Raw genomic sequence first — 26,425 nt, 5'->3', positions numbered from 1 at the left:
CGGGGGCGTCCGGTACATGAACGAAAAGCACCTCCACCAGATGTCACGTGGTGGTGACGTTAAGAACACAGTAGCAATACTGTGAAAGGCAAAACTAGATTTTATTGGGCGAACCTGTGCCCACAAAACAGGCTACACTTATAGCACAACGAAAGCGGCGAACACAGTCGGCGATCGTCGGAAATCTGATCAGCGGGTCAAGCGCGTCGGCTTTTATAGAGCAGTCGTCGAATGTTCCAGACTAATCGTTTGGACCCGCGTGCCTTCCACAAAGTTCTACACCATTCGCGTTACGCGATGAAATCAGATAACAAGGTTCGGCGACAACAGACAGCCGGGTAGAAGCATCGATAACTTTCCAGAAACGTCGGATACATGCAGGCGCGTCCCTCGCTGTGCGATTACAGTTGTTAAGCGGCGAAACGTGGTCGCCCGATAAAGATAAGTACACGTGTCAATATTATTTAAGGAATAGAGCAATGAATGCACTTCTGTTCACATGTATTCTTGAACACAGCAAAGTGCAACTAAGCCTTTTCTTAAGGCATACTCTTGTACGCGTTGAAAAACGCACTCTCAGTGTGTTACTTTTCTGCAGCGAATCCCTTCAGACTTCAAAGTTATGCTCTGCACTAGAAATATTCTAATTCATGATCATTTCATCAAACTTACAATATTTATTTGCGTCTCAGACAAACAGTCCAATTAACGTGTTCCTTTTCTTTATAGGCGCATGCAGAGTGAATGCCGATATTTGCGCAAGTCATGCTCAGGCTTCGTCTGATTCATGTAAAAGCTTGAATTTCATTTACCGAAACCTCCTTCTTTTTTCCGTTCCTGTAAAACTGACGCGCCCTCTTAAAAAAATTACCTAAATAATGTTTTGTTCTTTTTAGCAGAAGATACGTTACGAATTGTCTTTGCCGATTGGGACACCCTGCAATAAATAGACAAATAGCTTAGCGAAACCGCGCAAATATATATGTTTTTGTTAAAATCAGTTCTGTTCCAATGGTCAATGATTTATTGTCCCCTTGAATTTCTCGTCCCCAAATCCCACTTCTCTAACAATCGACTCCGCAACTACGAAGTGCTGAGGACACGTAGATGAGTTAATTTCTGTGACTACAAGTGCAAAATATCAATGTGATAAAGGAATTCTTAAATATCATCATCATCATCATCAGCCTGGTTACGCCCACTGCAGGGCAAAGGCCTCTCCCATACTTCTCCAACTGCCCCGGTCATGTACTAATTGTGGCCATGTTGACCCTCCAAACTTCCTAATCTCATCTGCCCACCTAACTTTCTGTCGCCCCCCTGCTACGCTTCCCTTCCCTCGGAATCCAGTCCGTAACCCTTAATGACCATCGGTTATCTTCCCTCCTCATTACATGTCCTGCCCATGCCCATTTCTTTTTCTTGATTTCAACTAAGATGTCATTAACGCGCGTTTGTTCCCTCACCCAATCTGCTCTTTTCTTATCCCTTAATGTTACACCTATCATTCTTCTTTCCATAGCTCGTTGCGTCGTCCTCAATTTAAGTAGAACCCTTTTCGTAAGCCTCCAGGTTTCTGCCCCGTACGTGAGTACTGGTAAGACACAGCTGTTATAAACTTTTCTCTTGAGGGATAATGGCAACCTGCTGTTCATGATCTCAGAATGCCTGCCAAACGCACCCCAGCCCATTCTTATTCTTCTGATTATTTCACTCTCATGATCCGGATCAGCAGTCACTACCTGTCCTAAGTAGATGTATTCCCTTACCACTTCCAGTGCCTCACTACCTATTGTAAATTGCTGTTCCCTTCCGAGACTGTTAAACATTACTTTAGTTTTCTGCAGATTCATTTTTAGTCCCACCCTTCTGCTCTGCCTCTCCAGGTCAGTGAGCATGCATTGCAGTTGGTCCCCTGAGTTACTAAGCAAGGCAATATCATCAGCGAAGCGCAAGTTACTAAGGTATTCTCCATTTACTCTTATCCCCAGTTCTTCCCAATCCAGGTCTCTGAATACCTCCTGTAAACATCCTGTGAATAGCATTGGAGAGATCGTATCTCCCTGCCTGACGCCTTTCTTTATAGGGATTTTGTTGCTTTCTTTATGGAGGACTACAGTGGCTGTGCAGCCGCTATAGATATCCTTCAGTATTTTTACGTACGGCTCGTCTACACCCTGATTCCGCAATGCCTCCATGACTGCTGAGGTTTCGACTGAATCAAACGCTTTCTCATAATCAATGAAAGCTATATATAATGGTTGGTTATATTCCGCACATTTCTCTATCACCTGATTGATAGTGTGAATATGATCTATTGTTGAGTAGCCTTTACGGAATCCTGCCTGGTCCTTTGGTTGACGGAAGTCTAAGGTGTTCCTGATTCTATTTGCAATTACCTTAGTAAATACTTTGTAGGCAACGGACAGTAAGCTGATCGGTCTATAATTTTTCAAGTCCTTGGCGTCCCCTTTCTTATGGATTAGGATTATGTTAGCGTTCTTCCAAGATTCCGGTACGCTCGAGGTCATGAGGCATTGTGTATACAGGGTGGCCAGTTTTTCTAGAACAATCTGCCCGCCATCCTTCAACAAATCTGCTGTTACCTGATCCTCCCCAGCTGCCTTCCCCCTTTGCATAGCTCCCAAGGCTTTCCTTACTTCTTCCGGCGTTACTTGTGGGATTTCGAAACCCTCTAGACTATTCTCTCTTCCATTATCATCGTGGGTCCACTCGTACTGTATAAATCTCTATAGAACTCCTCAGCCACTTGAACTATCTCGTCCATATTAGTAATGATATTGCCGGCTTTGTCTCTTAACGCATACATCTGATTCTTGCCAATTCCTAGTTTCTTCTTCTCTGCTTTTAGGCTTCCTCCGTTCCTGAGTGCTTGTTCAATTCTATCCATATTATACTTCCTTATGTCAGCTGTCTTACGCTTGTTGATTAACTTCGAAAGTTCTGCCAGTTCTATTCTAGCTGTAGGGTTAGAGGCTTTCATACATTGGCGTTTCTTGATCAGATCTTTCGTCTCCTGCGATAGCTTACTGGTATCCTGTCTAACAGAGTTACCGCCGACTTCTATTGCACACTCCTTAATGATGCCCACAAGATTGTCGTTCATTGCTTCAACACTAAGGTCCTCTTCCGGAGTTAAAGCCGAATACCTGTTCTGTAGCTTGATCTGGAATTCCTCTATTTTCCCTCTTACCGCTAACTCATTGATCGGCTTCTTATGTGCCAGTTTCTTCCGTTCCCTCCTCAAGTCTAGGCTAATTCGAGTTCTTACCATCCTGTGGTCACTGCAGCGCACCTTACCGAGCACGTCCACATCTTGTATGATGCCAGGGTTAGCGCAGAGTATGAAGTCTATTTCATTTCTAGTCTCGCCGTTCGGGCTCCTCCACGTCCACTTTCGGCTATCCCGCTTGCGGAAGAAGGTATTCATTATCCGCATATTATTCTGTTCCGCAAACTCTACTAATAACTCTCCCCTGCTATTCCTAGTGCCTATGCCGTATTCCCCCACTGCCTTGTCTCCAGCCTGCTTCTTGCCTACCTTGGCATTGAAATCGCCCATCAGTATAGTGTATTTTGTTTTCACTCTACCCATCGCCGATTCCACGTCTTCATAGAAGCTTTCGACTTCCTGGTCATCATGACTGGATGTAGGAGCGTAGACCTGTACAACCTTCATTTTGTACATTTTATTAACTTTCAGAACAAGACATGCCACCCTCTCGTTAATGCTATAGAATTCCTGTATGTTACCAGCTATATTCTTATCAATAAGGAATCCGACTCCTAGTTCTCGTCTCTCCGCAAAGCCCCGGTAGCACAGGACGTGCCCGCTTCTGAGCACTGTATATGCTTCTTTTGGCCTCCTAACTTCACTGAGCCCTATTATATCCCATTTACTGCCCTCTAATTCTTCCAATAGCACTGCTAGACTCGCCTCACTAGATAATGTTCTAGCGTTAAACGTTGCCAGGTTCATATTCCAATGGCGGCCTGTCCGGAGTGCTATGAGTATGTATGTATGAGTGCTATAGCCACGAAGAAAGACACGCCCAAAAAGAAAACGGAACGCAACAGAACACTTGCCTTTACCGGTCGACTTGACGCTCCGTTTAACCGGTGTCAAGAGTGAAGCAAAGCCGTCACCACCTCGTTGGGCTGCTCACAAACCACTGGACGTCTCTGTTTTCCATCAAGTGGATGGATACCAAGTATCGCATTCCTTCTTCATATTGTGTTAATACATATCTTTATATCTCACGTGCCAACTGAGGGATTGCATCATAGCAGCTGGAGGTGCCCCTGAACTAGCGCATACGCCACGAAGTACGACAGTCGCCTTTTCAAGCACCTCCAAATGGATTGACCAGAGAACGGCTCGGAGTACCTTATGCACTACCAGGTATATTACTGCGTATTATTCGCCGAGTACCACAGGGAGAGCGTGTTTGTCCCGTCACGCCTTGTAACTTGGAAATGAGTGCGTAGTTGGTCAAGCTAGAACATTTGATGTTTATTATAGTGTAACTTTAGATGATTGGTAGCTTTATCAAATTTATAGGAAATACTGATCATATCACTGCGTGAGCATTCTATGGTTGGCGCCCTGGAGAAACGTTTAGAGAAACCCTTATCTTTCACCTTATCTTCGATACTAGTGCATGTCGCCGGCGTCCACGTCTGCTCGATTTTAGGCAACATAACGCAAGTAGCCGCAACGGCCGCTACGGTGACGCGTGCTCTTTCACGCCGGCGCGATAAGTTTCAGGCGCAAATCTTTACTGAAGATACGGCTTTCCTGTCGAAATTACTTTTCCGGCATTGTCTCCAGCAGTGGGTTTAATATTTATATCAGTGACGCCACTAAGAACTGCTCTAATTAGCTACTACAATGCGTCGACGGTAATGAAACTTTGCAGAAGTACGGCCAGGAAGTGATAATTGGGAAGACATATCGGGATAACTATAGTGTCATGAAATTTTATTCAAGGAAGCATTCAATGGCTTGAAGGGGTCCTCTCAGCGATGAAAAGTTGCTGTCGACCGCGATGACTTTACTTGCTCGCATCGGCATCGATAGTGCCGCCACTACAGCTTCGGACGCCCGCGCAGCGATCCCCCTCTCTCTAACTTATCGCGCGGACGTGAAAGAGCGCGCGTCACCGTAACTGCTGTTGCGGCTACGGTGACGGCCTATAACGGAGCAGCGGTGGACGCCGGCGACATGCACTAATATGAAAGATAAGGTGAATATGAGCAAAACAACAATAAGAACGGGTCTTCGTTCTTTCTCAGTGCCGCGGTTTGATGCCCTGCGTCCATAGAGTAACATAGTAAACGACAAGAGTGGACACTCGAGCCCTTTCCCGGCCGAGCTATCGATCTTCTCCGATTCCGCTAGGTGGCAGAGCACATCAAGAAAAATGCGGCTGTGGCTGCGGCTGCGGCTAGCAGCTTGACAGGCGGCACGATCACTGGGCACGACCCAACACGTGCGAAGCCTGGTTAGGCCACGCCGCCGTGCTCTTTCTGTGAAATGAACCTGAGGATCGTTGTTGGGTTCTTCTGCTAGAGTCTGCTTCATCGCCGTTTCATGGTAAGGCCACACCAAGTTCTCTTGCGCGTTGTTAACGACTTATTCTCTTCGCATTTCGTTATGTCATGGTTAGTCGCATGAACGAGTGACGGCGGCCTTGCAGCCATGAACAGCTGCTGCCCATTTGCTACGCTGACTTTCATTTCGTATTCTTTTTTTTTTATGCGCAGCAATGAGCGGTCATGCTAGCGATAACAGCGACGCGGCAGCGTCCGAGCGGCGAGGCACGTCCCATACAGTGACGAAGTTAAAAAATAGAATAAAATGGTTCGTTAAGAAATGCGGCCTATGAACACACGCCGTTGGGGGCAGAGAGCCCTATGTTACGCGCAGCGACTGCTGAAAAAGTATGGTGCTCTACTTTTGCCACAAAGAAATGTAGCTATATCTAAAGCGGTGCATGTGCAATATTTGCAGTATGGCAAAATGCGCTCTCTCTCAACCTCTGTAGCAGGTTATGTGCGCTTGAGCCTTGTTAGCTGTTCTGCATTGGGGTGAAGATACGTGTATTCATGTTTTAATTGTGTATGGAGTCGTTACCGTAGAAAGTTCCTTGTTTCTTAGTACTTAGAACGGTACTTCCTTAACAAAAAAGTACGCATTACATGAAGAAATGCAGCATCTCCATTATAAAGCTTTGGAGGCTCCAGTATTGCTTATATGAAAGAAACTAGCGCATGAATACATTCAATAGCTTTGAAGCCTCCAGTATAGCTTAACTTCTGTTTGTCATTCTACGTATTGCAGGAATCTCCACCATTTCCTCAGAATACATTCTACAGCCAAATGGCTTAATGCATACTCAAGCGCAAAATTCCAAGTATCAGAAGACGATTGCAAGGCTTCGAAGACAGCTCGTGAAGACCACCCACACAAAGTGCTTAATTGTAGCTGTTTAATGATGGACTTACGGCTTACAAATTCGAGATGAAGATGTTGGCGCGCGCTCAATTATTTTTGCAGCCGTTTTATTTTGGCACGCAACCATTCACATAATTTTGCTGCCCTAATTCACCCTCCTTCGCAGAAGTACAATAAAAGACGTCGTATTTTTTTACTTGCTAAAGCAGTCACCTTTTGAGAAAATGAATAGATGACGTGTATGTGCAGGTTGTATTTAATTATCTGGATAGTTGCAACACGTCTTCTATGTGTTTTGCTTTTGCAATGTCATTGCCATCCCGCCGTTAATTCCCGACTATTCTCCATTATACCGGTGTTGCACGACCACTTTCGATCGCGATCAAGTCCGATCCTGATCGAAATTCTCGACTGCTATTGGCTCCATCGCGCAGCTTGCTCAAAAGAACCAATCGCGGCCGTGGTATAAAGTTTGTAAACAGGGATAAGGTGCCTCAGAAAGGCTGGCCAACGTTTCGATAGGAGAACCTATCTTCGTCAAAGGCGGCCTCGTCATCCTCGGCATGTTAGTTTTAAAGGGTTAGGGACCGAGAAATTCAAATCGTATTGGGCTTGATCGCGTTTAATACTGCGCCGTGTGACACCCGTATTACTTGCATTTCGCAGTTTTCTTCCCGTTTTCATGTATCTGCCTCTTACAATCTTGCTGCAATCAATTGTTGTCTGCTATTTTCGTGTTCTTGACTGTGCAGCAAGTTGATTTATATTGAAGGACCATGGCACATTTATTTACGACAGACCTTTTGGCGTGAGTTACTAGACGTGCAATATGATAAGCGATAAAGTTCTACTTCCTCAACAGTTGGCACGATTGTTGAGCTAAGTGACTGCTTGAAACAACAAATATGAATTTAAATGAAACTAACATGAAGTGAAACACCTTTGCGCGCTCGTCGTTACATCAGCACAACGTATAAACGGCGGAACAAGCGCCTGCATGAAATCACTCGACTTAAGCAACGTTATGGGTAACAAAAAAAGAAAACAAACAAAACTGAAATTTGGCCCTCCGAGATTCGGCGGCGTGAGCGACCATCTTGGAGGCTAGTGCGTTTCGCCGATTCTGCTAGGTGCGTTGAGAGCCAAAGTCGGCTAGAGTCACTGGAAACAATTTCAGAGTGCCGCAAAGGTCGGGATTTGACTGGCAACACTGAGCGGTCACCGCCATATACCTTCCTAGTCGATTGCGTCGCGGGAAGGCCGCCGTGTTGGAAGAGCTTGATATTCGGTGACGCATCGGGTTCAGTGTTTACTGAAGTACAAATGCTTTGTGCCCGGAGATAATGGTTGCTAAGAACGAAAAGAAAGTGTTATTTTGTGCGAAGTAATGCAGCCGGTGGTTGTTTTGCACGCCGATCCTGTTTACTGGTGAAACTGCGCTACGGTTGCGGGCAGCAGCTTAGCGCTGCTATCGGGAGCTTATGCACGCATTTTTTTTTTCCTTTTCGCGGAGCGAGCTACGAAGGAAACATTTCGTCACTTAGAGCCGCAATAAGGCAATCTTGTGCTTTTGGGCATGAACATCGTGGACCACCGCCGGCTTCTATTAAATGTTTCCAAGCAGGACGAAACTAAGACCTGACAGTGTCACAGGTACGTACGTTCATTGTATAATTTCACAAGCCAAATCGGATACATTTAATTTAGTTCGTAATCGGATACCGCGCATTCTCGACTCTGCCGGGCGACTTCGTCCACCGTACACTGCGACTGCCGTGGGCGCACCGGTGTATGACCGTTATCGTAAGACGATCTGTGCACAGCAGGTGTAAAAACCAACTTCGATGACCATTTTGCGCTATAGATCTTGCGGAAGGCCAATATTAGCCATTTGCGTGATTACAGCAATGTATATGTACTTCTGTACACTGGTAATGAGCGAGAGTTTGCTACATTGAGATTTATGAACCCGGCTGTCTAAAGCGTTCATGAGCGGCTACTCTTCTCAATTTATTTATGACTGTTTTCTTAGACTGCCAAGATTTGCTGCCTGTGTAACAAAAGGCAGGAACGTCCGCTAGTGACGCAGCACTTTTTTTTTTCTAAGTTAGATGGGCCATGTATAAAATTCTTGTGCTTTTAGAGCGGTTTATGTAACATGCATAGTGACAGAGTGAAACTGAAGGTAATGTGTGTTCTGTTGTTTTGTATTCTTTGTTATACATCAAGTACAACATTATTTGGGTATGCACGTAGCATTTCAACATAAAACGCGATATGTATGCTGAATTCAGTTCATTGCATGTGCTCGGCTTAAAAGCTCAAAATTTAAAGCATGTATTGTGAATATCACCTGGCCGTTGGTTTCACCTCAAAATGAGTATGTATAGATGAGCAAAGGATAAGCGGAACGCCCATCCATTTTAGGCTTCTCAAAGTCTTCAGCACAAACGTGGTCCTGCAAAAGTTTGTTGTATGGTTAGAAGTGTGATGCTGGTCACCCTAATGCTGTGCTGCTCAAGGAGGCTCCCAGGGCTTTTTTGAATGAAGCCCCGTTTCAGACATGTGAAACAAAAAAGAAACGTGGAAGATAGCTGTAATAATAAGTTGAAAGATCCAACTAAAGAGACTAAGAATACGTTATAAAGGTTTAGAAGTTTACGCAGTGAGGAAATTAAAATAGCTCAATTGGGATGTAAACGCGCATGTGGCCGCAAACACGCAGCTTCAAGGATTGCTAACATTTAACCCATTTCTATTTTTCTACCAGTGCCAACACAACTGCACAGAAAACGGCCGTTATGTGGACGCACGACATGCACTGACCATGTTTTTATTGACTGCGATCGTCACGGTCTGCGAAAAACAGGTGCCATATGGGTTCAGTGACTCGAGGCGAGAGCGCGCTCACGTGCGCGGAGAAATATGGCGAGTACCTGGTGCACGTAAGGACGCGGGATTCTCGCGCCACAAGTGTGCCTTCGCATGCCACGACCACGGAATAACCGCGTGTGTTGAGCAACAAACACGTACACGTGTACCCGCGTCAAGCGCGCAAGACGCGAACGATCCCTGCAATGAACTCCTATTTTCGTAACACCGCGTGCACTTGGCTTAAATATCTTCTAAAACAGTGCCGAAAAGCACGAGCAAGGTGTACTTATACCTCGTACACGCGGGTGTTTTTTGTAGGCTTGAAGTTCTCCCGGCCGATTCTGTGTAACCACGGCAGAACGACGCTCTCTGTCATTTTCCCCAGTCGGAATCGAGCAAAAAGCCTTTCCAGACTCGGTTCGGTTGCTGCATCCGAAGGCGCAGCAGCCATGCATGATTTCCTTGCAGTCAAACGCGAGCGCGACAATCGGAACACAAAAAAACGTAGGGAACCTGCGCTCTAACTCAGAGGGCCCGCCGGCGCTTGGAAGGTATATGGCACCCCAAAGTCACGTGGTACGGTTGCGCCAATGAACGCGTCGGTGGCGCAGGAAAAACGAATGCGGTACTCTGAAATTTTTTCCAGTGACTCTAAATTCAGCCGCAGGCGCCTATGGGAGTGTCCACTCTTTACGTTTACTGTGTTACTCTATGCTGCGCCCGCCCGCTACATCGCGACAGCGCCGTGTGCTAGACTACCGGCCATATACGGTCCCCTTCGTCGTGACTGTCAGCAGCAGAGCAATTGAACGGTGCTCTCGAAATTTATCAAGTGAGACAAGGCTCCGCGCGAAGGTGAGGGCGAAGTCTGACGTCACTCGGGGCACTCTCGTCGTCAGCGCGCTGAGCGAGATAGCAGCGCCCCGGTGTGGAGTCACAGCTGCTCCGGCCACCTAAGCATTGGTCCGTTTACTTCCTTGGCCGATAGTACATATCTACCAGGTGTGTATGTACGTGCACAAGAAAGCGTCGAACCATTCAGTCAAGTTTGGTACCGTACAGCATTGCTCCGCAGCTGTACTTACGTTTTCTTGTGTTTTTTATTGCAAATATGCAGCAGTGATGTCAGAGTCACTACATGAATATGGTTCACAAGTTAACTGGCTCTCCGAAATGACAGCCTGACCTAGGATACCATGGAGCCAGCAAAAAAAAAAAAGTAATCATACTGGCCTTGAAATTTCACACATTTCCAGTTTCACGGAAGGTCGACGTCCGCCCAGAGGCTCATAACGGTGCTTTCTTGGATTTTCAAAGCTATTCTTTCTTTCATTTGCGCTATCTGATCTGCATTGAAGTGATTTTTCCAGTCGCCAACGATGGCCTTCCGCACGAAGTCTCCGGTCCTCGGTTTCATTAAATCAGCCGCTTTATCGTTGAGCAGCTTGTACTCGCCCGCAAGAGCCACCTCTTTGGTGTACCTTCTAAGCTGACCGTTCAATTCCATCATGGTTTTCACGCTTATCGTGTCCAAGATCCTTCCCAATACCTCCGGCTGCTTGCGAAGTTTGTTACCATACTTGTATCCCAGGAAATCGGCGATCTTGATAACTCCAGCGCTAGGGTGGCCTTTAAGTTCCTCGTAAGTTACAAGGAGGACGTTCTCGTCGCGTGCGTGATTGTACCACGACAGTAGGTGGTCAAAGTAGTCACCGTAATCTACTTTTCCTTCTAGAAATAGACCTAAGAACTTCTCAAATGATCCATCGGCGAAGTGGTACGCCGGAAGCGTTCTCGTGTGGTGGTAGAAGGAAACGCAGCAGTCGTATGGGTTTCGGGCCACGAATATGTACTTCGCTTGCGGAGAGTAAGGTATGCAATTGAAAGGCAGATGAGTCTTGATTGCACCAGGCCGTGGCATGTTTTCGACGGCTTTGAGTCCTTGAGCCTCTAGGAAGGGCGACTTCTGCAGGAATTCTCGAAGATTCTGCAATATTTGACAGTTGAATGTTATACATTTGAAAAAGGAAAAAGAAAAAACGTATTCTTTTTGCTATGCCAAGCTACCACCACAGAAATACAGCCAGCTGACTGTATTAGCACAAGTTGTCGTCGGAAATGTTGAGTATTGTACAAATTTAGTATCCGTGCTCACGCAGCACTGGCCAATCCAGGGAAATGAGCCCGAAGTCGGTTAAAAAGAAAGTGAAAGTGCAAATTTTAAAGCCTGGGCAATTATGTCTCTACATGTGAAGTTTGCCTTTCACTAAGCTGAGAAAATATGAAGTATTTCTTGACACTTTTTCCCTAAATCAGCGTTATTTTGTGAATAACTTAACGAGCGTCCTTCCAACAAAGCTCCTGGCACCGCTGACGGTGCATGCATAAATAAAAAGACAAAGAAAGACATGCCCAACTAACGCAATTTTGTAGTCTAAATCACGCGCACTTTGTTTGGTTTAGCCGGGTAGCAGCAGAAGCAGATTGTACGAGCAAAGCCTCATCGCTTATGGCGATGAGGCTTTGCTCTCCAATGTGATCCACTGCTCAGAAGTTGTCTACATAGAAACACAAATACATGCTGTGATGAAAAAATAACAGACGAATAAACCCGGGGAAGATGAAAAGAAAAGGATTCGCTTTATCCAAGAGAAAATTCACGAAGTGTGTATATATTTATAAACACCGAAAAGCAGGAATGTGGCACCGTCAGATCCGCCAGCGTATCCTTTTTTCTATATTCTATATGCCTAAACCTCGCATCAACGATCTTCCTACTTGAAGCATCATACACCACCTTGATCCTTGTGACGCAGACAGCTAAAAGCTTGTGGCGATGAGGCTGTTACTGTTTTAATTAAACTGCATCTATCGGCTAACTACAACAAGCTTCGTTTAATTTATCTGTTTTGAATGTAAATATTATTTCATAGAAGAGAGGAAGCTGGGCTGTTCGGTAATATGCTATAGTGTTGAAAGGTAAAGCATAGAAGACGCAAATACAGGAGGAAGGAATAGGATTTTTACTGTCAGACCATTTTTTCTGTCTATACCGTTCTCTTCTTTTTATTTTTGTATATTCCATACCTATTACTTGGAACCACGAATCCTGTTTCTTGCTTTGCGTAGCGCTGAAACAGAGCAATTGGCCTGATACATTTCTATATATTTAGCAAGAGGAGTAAGAGAAACAGAGGCCCTCAATGTTTGTTAGTTGCAATCACAGGAGGCGTCGTTTGTTGACTGCGTGAGGCAGCGCACGAGACCTGTTTGGCCAATTGCATGCCTCTGCAAACTCACGTTGTACGTGATTCCCGTGGCCAGAAGCCTGTTCCACTACCGCCGACATTTCCCCAAGGGCCGCTGGCTAACAAAATTTGTGCTATGTGCTGCGTGCAAGACAGCGAAGAAAATCGACGTGGAGACAGGTGTCGCTGTAGCGCATGCGTGTGTAGCAAATAATGCGCATCAAGCAAACTATGTGCGTTCCGTTAGGACTGAGGGCAAGTCGTCTTTGCGTTCACATCTATTTACCTTTCGCCTATTATTTCTATACGCAAATATTCTAACAGTTGATTTTACCGATGCATTTCTGAGCCTGAATTTCTGTTGGCGTCGTGTGGCTGTCGCTCTTGAACTTTACGTGGCATATTTCATGAGGTGAATCAGCAGTTTACGCGTTTCAGACGTCTCGTCAACCAAAAGGGAATGTGTATGCACTTTGCGAACAGAATGTAACCTTGTACTTTAAAGAAAAACTTCCTCAAACAAGCCCGAGAAATAGTACAAGCCATGCTTAAAGTATGTAGTACTTCCAAGCCTGCATTATCCCCAGGAGTGTTTGCGGTTTCTTGCCCGTTGCTTCCTCTTATATAATAAAATGAGTGTTTTCTAGGCGACCTTTCAGCACAGTGAGCCTCAGTCTTCAAATATATCGATTATCTGCGCCATAGTATGACTGCGTTTGCTTGGATGTTTATCACGTGCAATTAACCCAAACTGTTATAATATCAACCTTTAAGGTCTGCACCTCAGATATGCATCGTAGAATCAATTTCCTGCATCATTTGGAATAGTAGCCTTTTTAGTAACATAGCACCGCCGTGGTTGCTCAGTGGCTATGGTGTTGGGCTGCTGAGCACGAGGTTGCGGGATCGAATCCCGGCCACGGCGGCCGCATTTCGATGGGGGCGAAATGCGAAAACACTCGTGTACGTAGATTTAGGTGCACGTTAAAGAACCCCAGGTGGTCTAAATTTCCGGAGTCCTCCACTACGGCGTGCCTCATAATGAGAAAGTGGTTTTGGCACGTAAAACCCCATAATTTAATTTTTAAATTTTTTAGTAACAGTAACGCAGACAACAACGCTAATTTTCATGCACTGTTCATTAACGGGACAAACAAATTGATGAAATGCAGGCACACAACTCACGTATCAGTTACGAGGTTTGTGACAGGTAACTAACCTTTGCGGGTGAGAGCAGTAGGGTTTGGCTATTGATCATTTGAATCGTCGCCAGGAGCCGAAATTGGCGAGGCTTCTTGTTCATAATTGGATTTCCTTTTTGGCTAGCCACATCACATATTATTATGTACGTTTCCCTGAGTGGCTGGTGCTTGCTCTAGCGAACGTTTAAAGCCTAATAAACCCGTAGCGGTATCCACAATATATTGTGAATGCCGCTCCAGGTTTTCATCCACCAAATCTGATGCGCAGCTTTAACTTATGCGTACTATTGGGATACCATGGTTCTACTACTTTATTATGATTATAGTCTAACATTCAGGTCTGTACCATTTGCACTTGGCCTCTGGGAACTTTTCGCTCTTCATTGTTACCTCTTGCTTTTTATTGTGCAGCATTAACAATATATATATATATATATATATATATATATATATATATATATATATATATATATATATATATATATATATATATAATATTGTTACGTCCAAGCGCGTAAAAGGACCGCGGGGATCTAGAAGAGAAGAGAAAAACGAAGACTGTGCAGCGGCGATTCCTGTTGTTCGTAGCCTGCCGTTCCTGCTCTCGCACGCCTAAATAAACCCCTTTTCCCTGTGCTTGTAACAAATTGGCGGACGGTGCGGGGTACACCTCGCAACCACGGAGCCTACGCTGCTACAACTCCGCCGAAGCCGTCGACTTGCCGGACTTCCGCCACCCTCACCTGACATGCCTGAATACGCCTGCCCGATTCCCGAAGGATCTGACGCGGCTTCAAGGCCAGCACCTGGTGTTCCGTGGCAATACTACCGGGTGCCACTCACTTCCGCATGGCAACCAACGGTTTACTCAGCGACCGTCGAGTACAGGTGTACCCCACAAACGAGAGGGACCATAAGCTATCGAGATCATGACTACGACCAACGCCCTCGCCGCACGCACGCCTCCCGGCGGCCGGTGCCTAGCCATGACGAATGTGACCCACCTGCAGGCTATGCAGTCGACAGCAACATGCGTGACTACGTGGAAGAACATCGAAATTGGCGGCATTTGCCGGTGTGTTTCCAATGCGGTGTCGCGGGCCACATAGCGAGGTTTTGCAATCGTCGTCCAACAATGTGGAATGGTCGATCGGGGTCTTCAACAAGGACCACACCTACTATGAGGACAACTCAACAGCCGTACACCACCTCTTGGTCAGCTGGCGTCCGTCCCGCCAACGATTACTGGCAGAGAAGCTTTCGGAGCCGCTTGCCGGCATATGACAGGAGTTTGGCGCCACCGCCAACTTCTCGTGCACCGCGTTTACGTCAATCTCCATTGCCAGTGCGCCGCTCCTCCTCGCCTTCGCAACCGGAAAACTAGCTAGCGCGGCCGATGGGGGTGAGGTCGCTCGACAGGTGCTATCGACAGAAATGCCCCCTGCAGTTGCTATGATGAAGAACAAAGTGTATGTACTTGTTGATGGTGTTCCTACAATGGCTTTAGTGGGTACCGGGCCAACTGTATCCGTAATGAGTCTCGGTTTTAAATCTCGGTTAGGGCGCGAAGTTGTATTTCCGTAGGACCAGGCTGCAACGTTTTGTGGAGTGAGCGGCGAGTCGTTGCGCCCTGTTTGTGTGTGCACTGCTCAAGTATCCTTGGCTGGTGGAGTTTTCGCGACGGAGTTTGTAGTTATTCCCCGATCGACGCACGAAGTGATTTTGGGCATCGACTTTTTGCGGCAGTGTGGTGCGACCGTTGATTGTCGCACGGGAGAAGTTTGCGTCGATGGCCATGTTTCGTCCGGGCTCTTAGAGGAGACTTGCAGTCAAGGTGAACTTTGTGTGTCTGCAGCTACTGTTGTGCCTGCGTCCACCTCTGTGTGCGTGCCGCTTGTATGCCGCGGTGAAGTTCCAGACAGTTTCGATGCCTCCGTAGAGCCAATGCATCTAAATTGCGTGAAGAAGAACGTTTTTGTCCCTCATTGTGTGGCATCCATCGGCAACGGGCGTGTTGGCTTGTGGACGGCCAACTGCTCAGCAGAACCCGTCCTGCTTCCAGACCGGCTTGAAACTCGCCTACTTTACAGAATACAAGTCTTCGTCCGTAGCCGTACTAACAGACCCGCCGTGTGAACCTGCTGACCTTCGCCACGTCTCAGACAAAAAGCTTCTATGATAAACAAGTCGTTCAGCACAAGGGAGCGCCATAACTTGGTGGATACGCTGTCTAAGCATCTGTCAGTGTTTGACTTTGCGCAGCTGGGCGAAGCGTTCTCGATTCCTGAGTCACGAACGCGCCATACTATCGATACGGGATCTCCGCGCCCGATCAGGCAAAAGCCTTATCGCGTGTCACCTAACGAGTGCAAGATAATCGGTGAACAAGTGAGTGACATGATGAAAAATGGGATAATACAAGAGTCCTCGAGTCCTTGGGCAGCTCCGGTCATACTCGTCAGAATGAAAGACGGTAACTGGAGATTTTGCGTTGATTATTTATTTATTTATTTATTTATTTATTTGAACATACTGCTAGCCTCACATATGAGGCTGTTGCAGGAAAGGGGTAAGATACATCTTCAAGAGAACACAGTTCAAGTAGGCGCGAACATAGATAAGTTTGGGTGAACAAGGCAGTACATATGCACTCTATAATCATTACACAATTTCTATAACAGGAGCGGGGAAAAATGGTAGTAAACGCTATGCAGGAAGGTTTAGCACACAGAAGAACAAGGAAAGAAACTAAATATTTTGGATGTGCAATCCAAAATTATAGAAGATTAAACGCCATGACTAAGAAGTATGTCTACCCGCTGCCCCGGATTGATGATGCAATTGATTGCCTTCATTCGGCCTCTTATTTTTCTTCAGTGGACCTGCGCTCAGGATATTGGCAAATCCCCATACACCCGGCAGACAAGGAGAAAACAGCCTTCATAACCCTGGATGGATTATTCGAATTCAACGTGATGCCATTTGGGTTGTGCAACGCTCCAGCAACCTTTGAAAGGTTCATGGACACCATTCTGCGTGGGTTAAAATGGAACATCTGTATGTGCTATCTTGATGACGTTGTTATATTCGGTCGCACATTCAATGACCACAATACGCGCCTGGATACTGTCCTCGACTGCATCAAAAACGCTGGCCTGGTTCTGAATTCCAAGAAATGTAACTTTGGTGATCGTCAAACCCTGGTGCTGGGTCATCTTGTTGACAAAGGCAGTATCCGGCCTGATCCCCTCAAGACGGCAGCTGTTGAGGCATTCAGTGCACTGCGTCAGTGAAGCAACTTCGTAGTTTTCTGGGTCTTTGCTCTTACTTTCGCCGATTAATTCCTGGTTTTGCTGACGTCGCTTATCCTCTGGCAAATCTGCTACACAAGGACGCACGGTTTGAGTGGACACCCGAATGCGAGTCTGCATTTCGTCAGTTGAAGTTCCTGCTGACCTCCCGACCTATTCTTCGCCACTTCTATCCTACTGCGCCGACAGAAATCCACACAGATGCTAGTGGCGTCGGTCTGGGTGCCGTCTTGGTCCAACGTTATGACGACCGTCAGCACGTGATTGCTTATGCAAACCGCTCATTAAGCAAACCTGAACGAAATTATACGGTGACAGTGCACGAATGCCTCGCTGTTATCTTTGCAGTTCCGCGATTTCGCTCGTACTTGTACGGACGCCCGTTCCTAGTCGTCACAGACCACCATTCTCTGTGCTGGCTCGTGAACCTTCGCGACCCTTGTGGTCGTCTTGGGCGCTGTGCTTTGAGGTTGCAGGAATATAACTTCATTGTTTCCTACAAGAGTGGCCGAAAACATGCTGACGCAGACTGCCTTTCTCGTATGCCGCTTACCACGACGGACTGCGACGCAGACGATTTCGATCATCTCGTCGCTTCTGTGACATCCGCTTTTCCTGATATCGATGCGTTCAAAGCAGCACAACGGACCGACACCAAATTGGAGCCACTCTTCACTTGTGCCCATTCAAGTGCAACAAGCAGCTACTGTCTACGGGACGGGCTCCTGTACAAAAGGAACTACTCAAGCACGGGTGCGCGCTTCCTTTTAGTGGTGCTGGAGCGTCTCCGGCCAGCAATCCTTCAGGCTATGCACGATGACCCTACCTCTGGTCACCTAGGCACTGTGCGCACCCTTTATCGCATTCAAGAACGCTTTTACTGGCCCCGGATGCGACATTCGGTTGAGTTGTATGTCGCCAGCTGCATACAGTGCCAACGTCGGAAACGCCCAACCACTGCCCCATATGGTCTCCTTCAACCTGTGTCGCCTCCCAGCTCACCCTTTCGGCAAGTTGGAATTGATCTGTTAGGCCCCTTTCCAAAGTCATCTAAGGGGAACCGCTGGATAATTGTCTGCGCCGACTGTTTCACGCGCTATTGCGAGACGGCGGCTATTCCATCAGCCACCGCCACCGAAGTGTCGCTCTTCTTACTTCACGCTATTGTTCTGCGACATGGACCACCTGGTGTTATCATAAGCGACGCAGGACGTCAATTCACGGCGGATATTGTGGAATAGCTTGTGCGTTTGTGTAACTCGCACCTCAGGCACTCGGCGCCGTATCATCCGCAAACGAACGGCCTCAATGAGCGCACTAATCGAACAATCACCGATATGCTTTCCATGTGTGTTGCTTCGATCACAAGAATTGGGATGAAGATCTACCGTTTATTACTTACGCCTATAACAGCCCCTTCTACCTTCTATATGATCGGCCGCCCCGGTATACGCTCGACACTGTCCTCCCTTTTTACCACCACGACAATCCTACGGTCACCGATACGCTATGCCTCGCTGAAGAGGCTCGGAGACTTGCGCGTCTGCGGACTTTAGCATCACAAGAAAACTCCAAAGCCCGCTACGACGCACGACATCGGCCTGTTACATATCACCCTGCTGATCTCGTTTGGCTTTGCACTCCCACAAGGAAGCGCGGTTTGTGCCAAAAGCTCCTGGCAAACTACGATGGACCGTATATTGTCATCGACAAAGTCAGCGAAGTGAACTATACTCTCGCGCGCCTCACAAACACTGGTAGACGTTCTGCTAGGACACAAGTTGCGCATGTCGCACGGTTGAAATCATGCACGCCACGACAAGCTAGTTGACTCGCCCAGTGGGCTTTGTATGCGAGGGGAGGTATGCTACGTCCAAGCGCGTAAAAGGGACGCGGGGATCTAGAAGAGAAGAGAAAAGAAAAACGAAGACTTTGCAGCGGCCATTCCTGTTGTTCGTAGCCTGCCGTTCCTGCTCTCGCACGCCTAAATAAACCCCTTTTCCCTGTGCTTGTAACAATATATATATATCTATGTGTGTGTCTGTGTATGTGTGTGTGTGATAATAATATATTATGTATATAAGGTAGGTAAGCCTGACATGACTAGAGCATTGGTGAGAAAAAAGCAGGGATGTGACTCATAGAATTGGACTCGTTACAGCTGTAGTCCAATACACACACACACACACATATATATATATATATATAGACATATATGTGTATATATATATATGTTCTCACCAATAAACTAATCATCTCAGGCTTAACTCAACTGCTAATGAGCTACTGTTTGCATCCGCTTTGAAACCCAGTGCTTCAGGAAATATTTCACAAACGTCCGTTGTCCTTACGGGAAACACCGTCTGCTAAAGCATCACTGGCAGCCACAATGCCGGTAGTGACATCCTGTGACACAGAGTTGAAACAAAGAGCACATCAAGTTAACACTGGAGTAGCTTGCAATATTCCACCCAACAGCTGGTTTAAAGCGTTTGTAGAGACACAATGGTTAACCTGGAGTCATTTTACCATTTTACTTCAGTGAGACCAGTGACGCGGCGTGAAAATTTTCGAAGGCATCGTAGTTGTACCAAGGGTCATAGCATGTCGCTACCTGTTTTGCTGGATTTATGACATGCCAAGCTAATAACAAGCTAATAAATAAACTGCAAGATGTTCGGTCTAAATCTTTATGTTATCCCCGGTGGTCGCTGCGAGATGGATTACTTTTACGCTAAGGATGATCAGCAAGACCACTTGGTGAACATAAGGATTACGTACTCTTGTTTTTCTGTTTATCGTGTCAGATGAATATTTATGATACGAGTCGTAAATGTTAGGTCATAACTAAGGATTCAATAAAACATGACCCTAGAAGGACACTCGACTGTATACCGCTTGTATTTTTTTGCATTTGTTTGTTTAGCTTGTATACTTCTTCAAAATTGTCTTTGACAGCATTGTTCCGCCTTGACGGGCACTTCCGTGAAAGAGGCGGCAATTACTTCCATGACAATTTGAAACGTTCATGCAGCAAAAAATCTTTGCTAATGATGTATTAACTTTTATTTGCGACATGCTGAAACTTAGAATTGAAGCCGAGATATAGTGAAGTTGTTTTGCCCAGCACATATCTTAAAAGCAGAACCATTTCCGACATATCCGGTATCAAGCTGTGGCCTCAAAATACATTCCGTTCCAGCTATAAACTTCTCCAAAGTACGCATCACGCAGGTGAGCGTGACGTTAACTGTAAAGCCAATATATTTTCAGCTCATATTGGAAATTAATATTGCTAAAGGGACGCTAGCTAAAGGCACTTTGCAAAACACACGAGACTTCAGAACAGTTCGGCTTCAATTTCGCATTTCCGACATGCGCCCTATAATAATAATTTTGAGCTTATTTCTGGCCTGGACTTTTTATTTCGGTACATGGCCGATGAGAATTCTCTCGTTAGAGACTGTCGTCTACGCAAGTAATCTACTGCAGTGGTTGAAATCGTGCTACATTTTTTTTTCTCGCTTGTTCCTGCTCAAGTAGTCATGGCATAGCGCAGATATGGCATAGCATGTGCGAATTCTCGGTGCGGCCATCGTAAAAACTTCTAGAGACTCCCGGAAAGCAAAAAAATCACTGACAGTTACGATATTCACTAACGCAGAATTTTAGCGCAGCTCTATACGTGTTTTGAGTTCGCAATATATTGAGGAAAAGAATTTAACAGCGACATGTAGCAGAGTCGGCGATCGTCGAAAACTGATCTGCGGGTGAAACGCGGCGGCTTCTATACATGACTCGTCGAAGGCTCCAGTGTAATTGCTGGTGCCACGTGGCTTCTAGAAAGTACTACACAATTAGGGTCGCGCATACAACGAGATTACAAAACAAAAGCAAACCATAACAATCGAAGCAAGGGCGAACGAGACCATACGAAGCAAACCAAATAAGCCAGAGCGAGAGCTGACACGAGCAGATGATAGAACGAGACGAGCGGTCCGGCTGAGACCAGATAGGTGTACGCATCGAGCGGTCGCGTGGGTCCGCATGACACCACTTTCTCGCGCGCACGTCACTGAAGGGGCCATTCTCACTGGTCTCCGCCATCCGCGGCTCGCGTAATCATCTCCCCCTTCTCGTTATTTCTTTCAGCTTTCGCTGTGCTCGTTCTCTCGATTACACCGCCGATTCCGCAGACACCGACGCTCTTTGCAGGAACGAGCGCTTAAGAGCAGCGCTATAAAAATGGAAGTGTCCTCAGAGTGAAAAATACAGCGAGGTGCAGAAATATCGACTTAATATGTTCCGGAAAAAAATCCCAGTAATTTGAAAGATCTGGCTTTTAAACTAGATATTTTCGTTGCTAAAACTAGTAATCACTAGTAATCAACAAGTGCCAACACTTTCTGGCCATGTCACTGCTCGCATTGCATTAGCATGCATGATTGTCTCGCCAAATAAGTTTAGTGCTAGGTTAATCACAAACAAACCTCGGGTTTGGAGCCGTCGTGGTAAATGGCATAGACAATATACTGCATCCATGTACTCCCGGACTTTGGAAATGACACGACAAATACATCGCCAGGCTTGGGCTTGTATGCGAGTGCTTCTTTCAGGACTGGTTCCTGGAATATGTAGCTCATATGCAGTCCACAAACATCTCGGTAGACGTGGTCAGAAGCCATGGAAGAAAAATCCTGCGTTCAGAAAAGTTAGCGCTTATGCTCTGACAACTGCACACAAAATTCTGGAGAAATAGTGTCCTCTTCATCCTACTTTACTACAAACCGCAAGAACATTAAAGCTCAAAGATAAATTAGTAAGAAAGAGCAAGGTTTTCTATTTTGTCTAACTATATTGCAAAATGTCGCAGTCATGCCTTGAGTATTTTAACTGTTCGTGAAATTTCATATGGGGCTCAATGACCTTTAGCATTCTCATTTGAAAAGCGCCCAAAGTAAAATATTCGCACTTAGTTCTTTCTAGAAGGGAAATGCCGGTCTGCTGTCTCACACTCGTTACGAGAAAGGAAAATGTCCGCATAAATGATTAAATATAATTAGAACACAGGGTAGTAGCCCAGAGGAAACCGTCCTTGTCTTCGTTAATATTGTTTACAAGAGCTATTTCACGTTTTCTTCTGCCGTAGCCAGAGTCTGCTGGAAATTTTTTTGAATACTTACCCAACAAGTATCCTTTCAATGTCGTCTCTTTTTTTATACAATTCTAAGCTAGGCGAATTGTCACTGATTCTCGCCTACACTGTAATACGAAGGAGGACACAGTACCGGTGCCTTTTTATTTTACTTGCATGTGCCTCCCATCCTTGTGCCCTTGAACAGACATTACTGCAACCCCGTCCCCAGTGATCGCCAGAGCCCCAAAAGCCGTCAAAGCTCTTTTTCTGCTTTTTTCGAAATTACTCTGCCTATTTAGAGCGCATTTGAGTGAGTGGTGCCGTTCACGCACCCTAAATGATTCAACAATTATCTCCCTCTTTTTCTTGTTTCTCTCTGCTTCTCTCGCTCTGCATAGGGTAGCAGATCAGATGGCATTCTGTTTAGGATCCCTGCCTCACTTATTTTTTTCTCCCTCTCTCTTTCGTCAGAAAGTACGCTCTGATTTCTCACGTGTATTCGCCCATTCAGTTGTCTTTAGTGCGGTGGAAATGCCATTGCCTATTCTGGCGATGCATCATTGACGGAAATATTCACTCGCGGAATATTGACTTTAAAAGCATGGAGCCTACTCGACAACTGCTTTACCTCGACGCCTGCCAGTTTAGTACACCCAAGCCATTATGAATCTCGTGCGCACCAGATCCAATAGTTTGCAAAGTTGCGAGCGTGTTATCCAGCACATTCGGCCAAGCGTTAGATCCAGCACGACAGGATAGAAGTAGGCGCCGCCTATATGTGCATAGAGAGAGGTTTTTGCAACACTTCAATAAAGGCACCAACTCACTGGGGCATGGAAGGTATTGGTGGCAAGGCCTTAGTCCGGCACACAATGTTCTGCCTTTAGCCTCGCCAGTTAAGACCTTCAGTGTGTCGGCAACAATGCTAAATAAAAGAAAAGACAGCGGTTGCTACTTTTCAAACAAGAACAGCGATTCATGTAACTAACCTGAAACGTGAGCACGGGTGAGCCCTCCACTTCTGCAGTGAGATCCCTGCCCTGCGCATTAGATGCGGATGGTCGCGTAAATGCGACCCAGTTAAGGCTGTCAGATGAATTTGTTTTTGACAATCCGGGTTGACAGCAGAAAAAGGGAGTACCATACAAGGTTGCCGGTGACGTCCTATTCGTAGAACGCTCCGCTAGCTGCCTTCATATAAACAGATCTGTTGCGCACAGCAGGGGAGCAGGCACAGCCAGAAGGGACACCTGAAACACCACGGGCGAGCGTTCGATGCCTGCAGCGGGTTCGTGCCTCGGCGTAGTGGTCGCTTAAATGCGGCGCAGCTAATGCTGTGAGTACAGGTGTGCGCCGTGACCTCGGCGTTGTCAGGATTGGGGGCTCAATCCCATCGCTCGTGATCCGTTGTCAAGATTGGAGTCCGGCATGAATTCGAAGGCAGCTGGCCCATGCCGTCGTCCAACTTATCCACGCTGAGGACGTTGATGAAGGGAAGAACTGCTTCTCATCGAGAAAGAGCAATATGGGTTTATTTACAGTATCTATATTAGTCTAACATGACTGCTTGAGAGAGAGTCTCAGTCCAACATGACTGCTTAAGAGAAGTGTGTCGAGCATCCGCACAACAGCAGTTTTTAAACACTCGGTCCTCCCGTTTAGTCATCGCAAACTATCCGCCTCTCCGCAGGACAGTTTACACACACACGTGTTTACGGTCCGAAACCGACACCACGTGAATTTCATAGAACTCGGAGCCGTTCCGAGTAGCGCGTTGTCTTGCGTCTTGGTCGGGGCGTGGGAAGGAGCGCAAAACGGCGTCCCCGCGGCAACTCGCGCACGCGTAGCAGATCAGGTTCGCGTTGGGGAGTTTGGCAACAATAGTTGACCCGCCGAACTCATTCCGTCACAACGGCTCCTAGCTGAACCAACGGCGAGTGGAGGATGCGCGTATTGATATCGACACAAAGTCGACTTCGCCACGCCGTGGCTAGAGGTTGGCGGCGATGCTCCCGAGATGTTGCTTCCACAGTCGCAACAGGATGGCAAACTTGTACTGCAGCTGGCCGTTCTTAACAGCGTGCAGCTGTTGGCTGTTATCGCTGCGCCGCCACGGCCACCGCCCCGGATGTTTATTGTCAGTGGGATCGGTGCGCCATTTAAATAGGAGTAAACATTTCTTTTTTAAGTCAGTCCAGCTGCGTTTGAGAAATGGTGTTGTCTTGTTGAATTCTTTTGCCTGTCTCAATCATAGAAACATATAAAGCAGGGGACCAATGTTCTACACAATACAAACAAAAGTAACCCTGCTCTCCACGCGTCTGCCCGTGCATGTCGTCATATTTAGGTCAGCGAAACGTCGAATTCCGAAACTACTCTTTCAAAAGCGCAATATGACGCAACGAAAAGAAACAGCGGTCTCGGAAAGCCGGAATTATGGCGTCAGGGTCGTGGACACTGTACTTACGGATAGAGTCGGCGATATATCAGATAGCGGCAACAACGGGAGAGATGCAAATTGTAGCAATGTGTAAATTTCTGGCCCCAGTGTGTTAAGATGTCGATTGGAAGTTTTCGCATTATTCCGGCCGTTGCATTCGAAGGAGCTTTTCTAGATTTCTACAGGTAAAAAAAAAATATTTTCACATGTCTGCTCCATGGTGCTGTTTCTTTGAAACATTCATATAAAAATTTAATGCAATTGACACCGACAGCTGCAATGAACTATAAAACAGTTTAGACGTTCGGGATAAAAAAAATTACTTTTTTCGGAGATAATTGTGCATCCAAGCATTGCGTGAATTTCTACTAATCCACAGTGCATTCATCTATACTGGTGAGGATGATTTACCAATTGAGCAAATGTGTTTTCTACCCCTTCACAACATGTCCCAGCTGGAATAGAAATCTTCATCTGCTACAAAAAAAAATTGATTCTTCTTCTTCAGGGAAAAAGGGCGTTATAAGAAAACTTACATCAGCAAAGGGTAATTAATATTCAGAACAAGTCATTTCACTTATTATCCAGTAGGGACGGTGTGTTATGACATCTGCTGATTTGTTGACAGCTTGAGGGCTCAACCCAACGAAATTGGTGATAGCAGGGGTCTTTGTCTTTTTTTTTTTTTTACGTAAAGAATATTGTATAAACACGATCTAATTCAGAATACGTGGAAGCAAGGCTAACGTATCTAGAGAGTGTCCCAAGCGTCGGTGCTGGCTCAGGAATTCCAGATGAATTCACTGAAACTTTGCTCAGGGGAAAAACTTCTGACATAAACCAATGCATAGCAAAAAAAGTAAACAATTGCGACTACGACGCAACTGCAAGGCTCTGCATATCCGTGGAGGAAGGAATATACAAACATACTCAACATAGGTGCTATTAGTTATGTTTGCCCAATTTTTTTGAGTATGTCGGCTGAATACCAGAAGGCTTACAAAAGGTTTGTTTTATTTCTCTCACTTTCAACACCTCTGTATTTGGTCCTCTCGACCTTCAGTATCAAGAGGGCATGATTTCAACCAGTTTATCAAAGGAGGACGTAGCGAAACGGCTTCTTTAAGTTTCTGGTTTTGGTTTCCACGCCCTTGGATCTGCGCCGCCGACGGAAAATGGCCGTGTACCGACGACGCCAGCACTGCAGACTAGAAACGACCAAAACGCCGCCGATGGCCGAAACCGGCACGGCGCACACTTCTAGCTCGCAGACCTGAACATTGGCGCAGAGTACTCCGCGGTTGCGGCGCATGCGTTAGCTGAGAGAAGGTGAGAAAAGAGAACAATTTTTCTTTAACGGACGTGACGTCACGTCGTCAGCAGCAAGTTTATTTGAGCGAGTTGGTTCATCGTGAATAAAACTTGAATCCGGTTGCTCATTCGAGCCGTGGTCGATGTGATCTCAAAATTCGGAGGAACCCGATACGGTTGTCCCAGGTCTCGCGGTGATCGCAAGGTAATTGTTTCATCCGTGCCTTCAACAATTACTACTGCAGTTCCTACGCTTTGCACCGATGTAAAAAGAACAGTGTCAGCTTCCACGCGTCACCAATGCATGCACTAACCTATCGTGGATGTCGCCCTTTGATATTCATCTCGTGCGTAGGCCTTTTTCTCCATCTGTATATGATCACTACCCTATGCGCCTCTTATTTACCCATTGAACACATGGAAG

General features: G+C 46.3%; 1 protein-coding gene across 1 annotated transcript; it reads right to left on the bottom strand.

Annotated features, from left to right (window-relative positions):
• Window positions 1-10,394: 10,394 nt before the first annotated feature.
• LOC126533785 (sulfotransferase ssu-1-like) lies at window positions 10,395-23,308 on the bottom strand. Its single transcript, XM_050180981.2, has 3 exons — window positions 23,240-23,308; window positions 21,604-21,810; window positions 10,395-11,339 (listed from the first exon to the last, which is right to left on the bottom strand). The coding sequence occupies exons 2-3, from the start codon at window positions 21,796-21,798 to the stop codon at window positions 10,611-10,613; spliced, it is 924 nt and encodes a 307-aa protein (XP_050036938.1). The 5' UTR covers window positions 21,799-21,810; window positions 23,240-23,308; the 3' UTR covers window positions 10,395-10,610.
• Window positions 23,309-26,425: the final 3,117 nt, after the last annotated feature.

This window comes from Dermacentor andersoni, chromosome 7 (assembly GCF_023375885.2).
Source record: "Dermacentor andersoni chromosome 7, qqDerAnde1_hic_scaffold, whole genome shotgun sequence".
Taxonomy (NCBI): Eukaryota; Metazoa; Arthropoda; class Arachnida; order Ixodida; family Ixodidae; genus Dermacentor; species Dermacentor andersoni.
The sequence above is the reverse complement of the archived record's forward strand: the minus strand, read 5'-3'. Positions and strand labels throughout refer to the sequence as shown.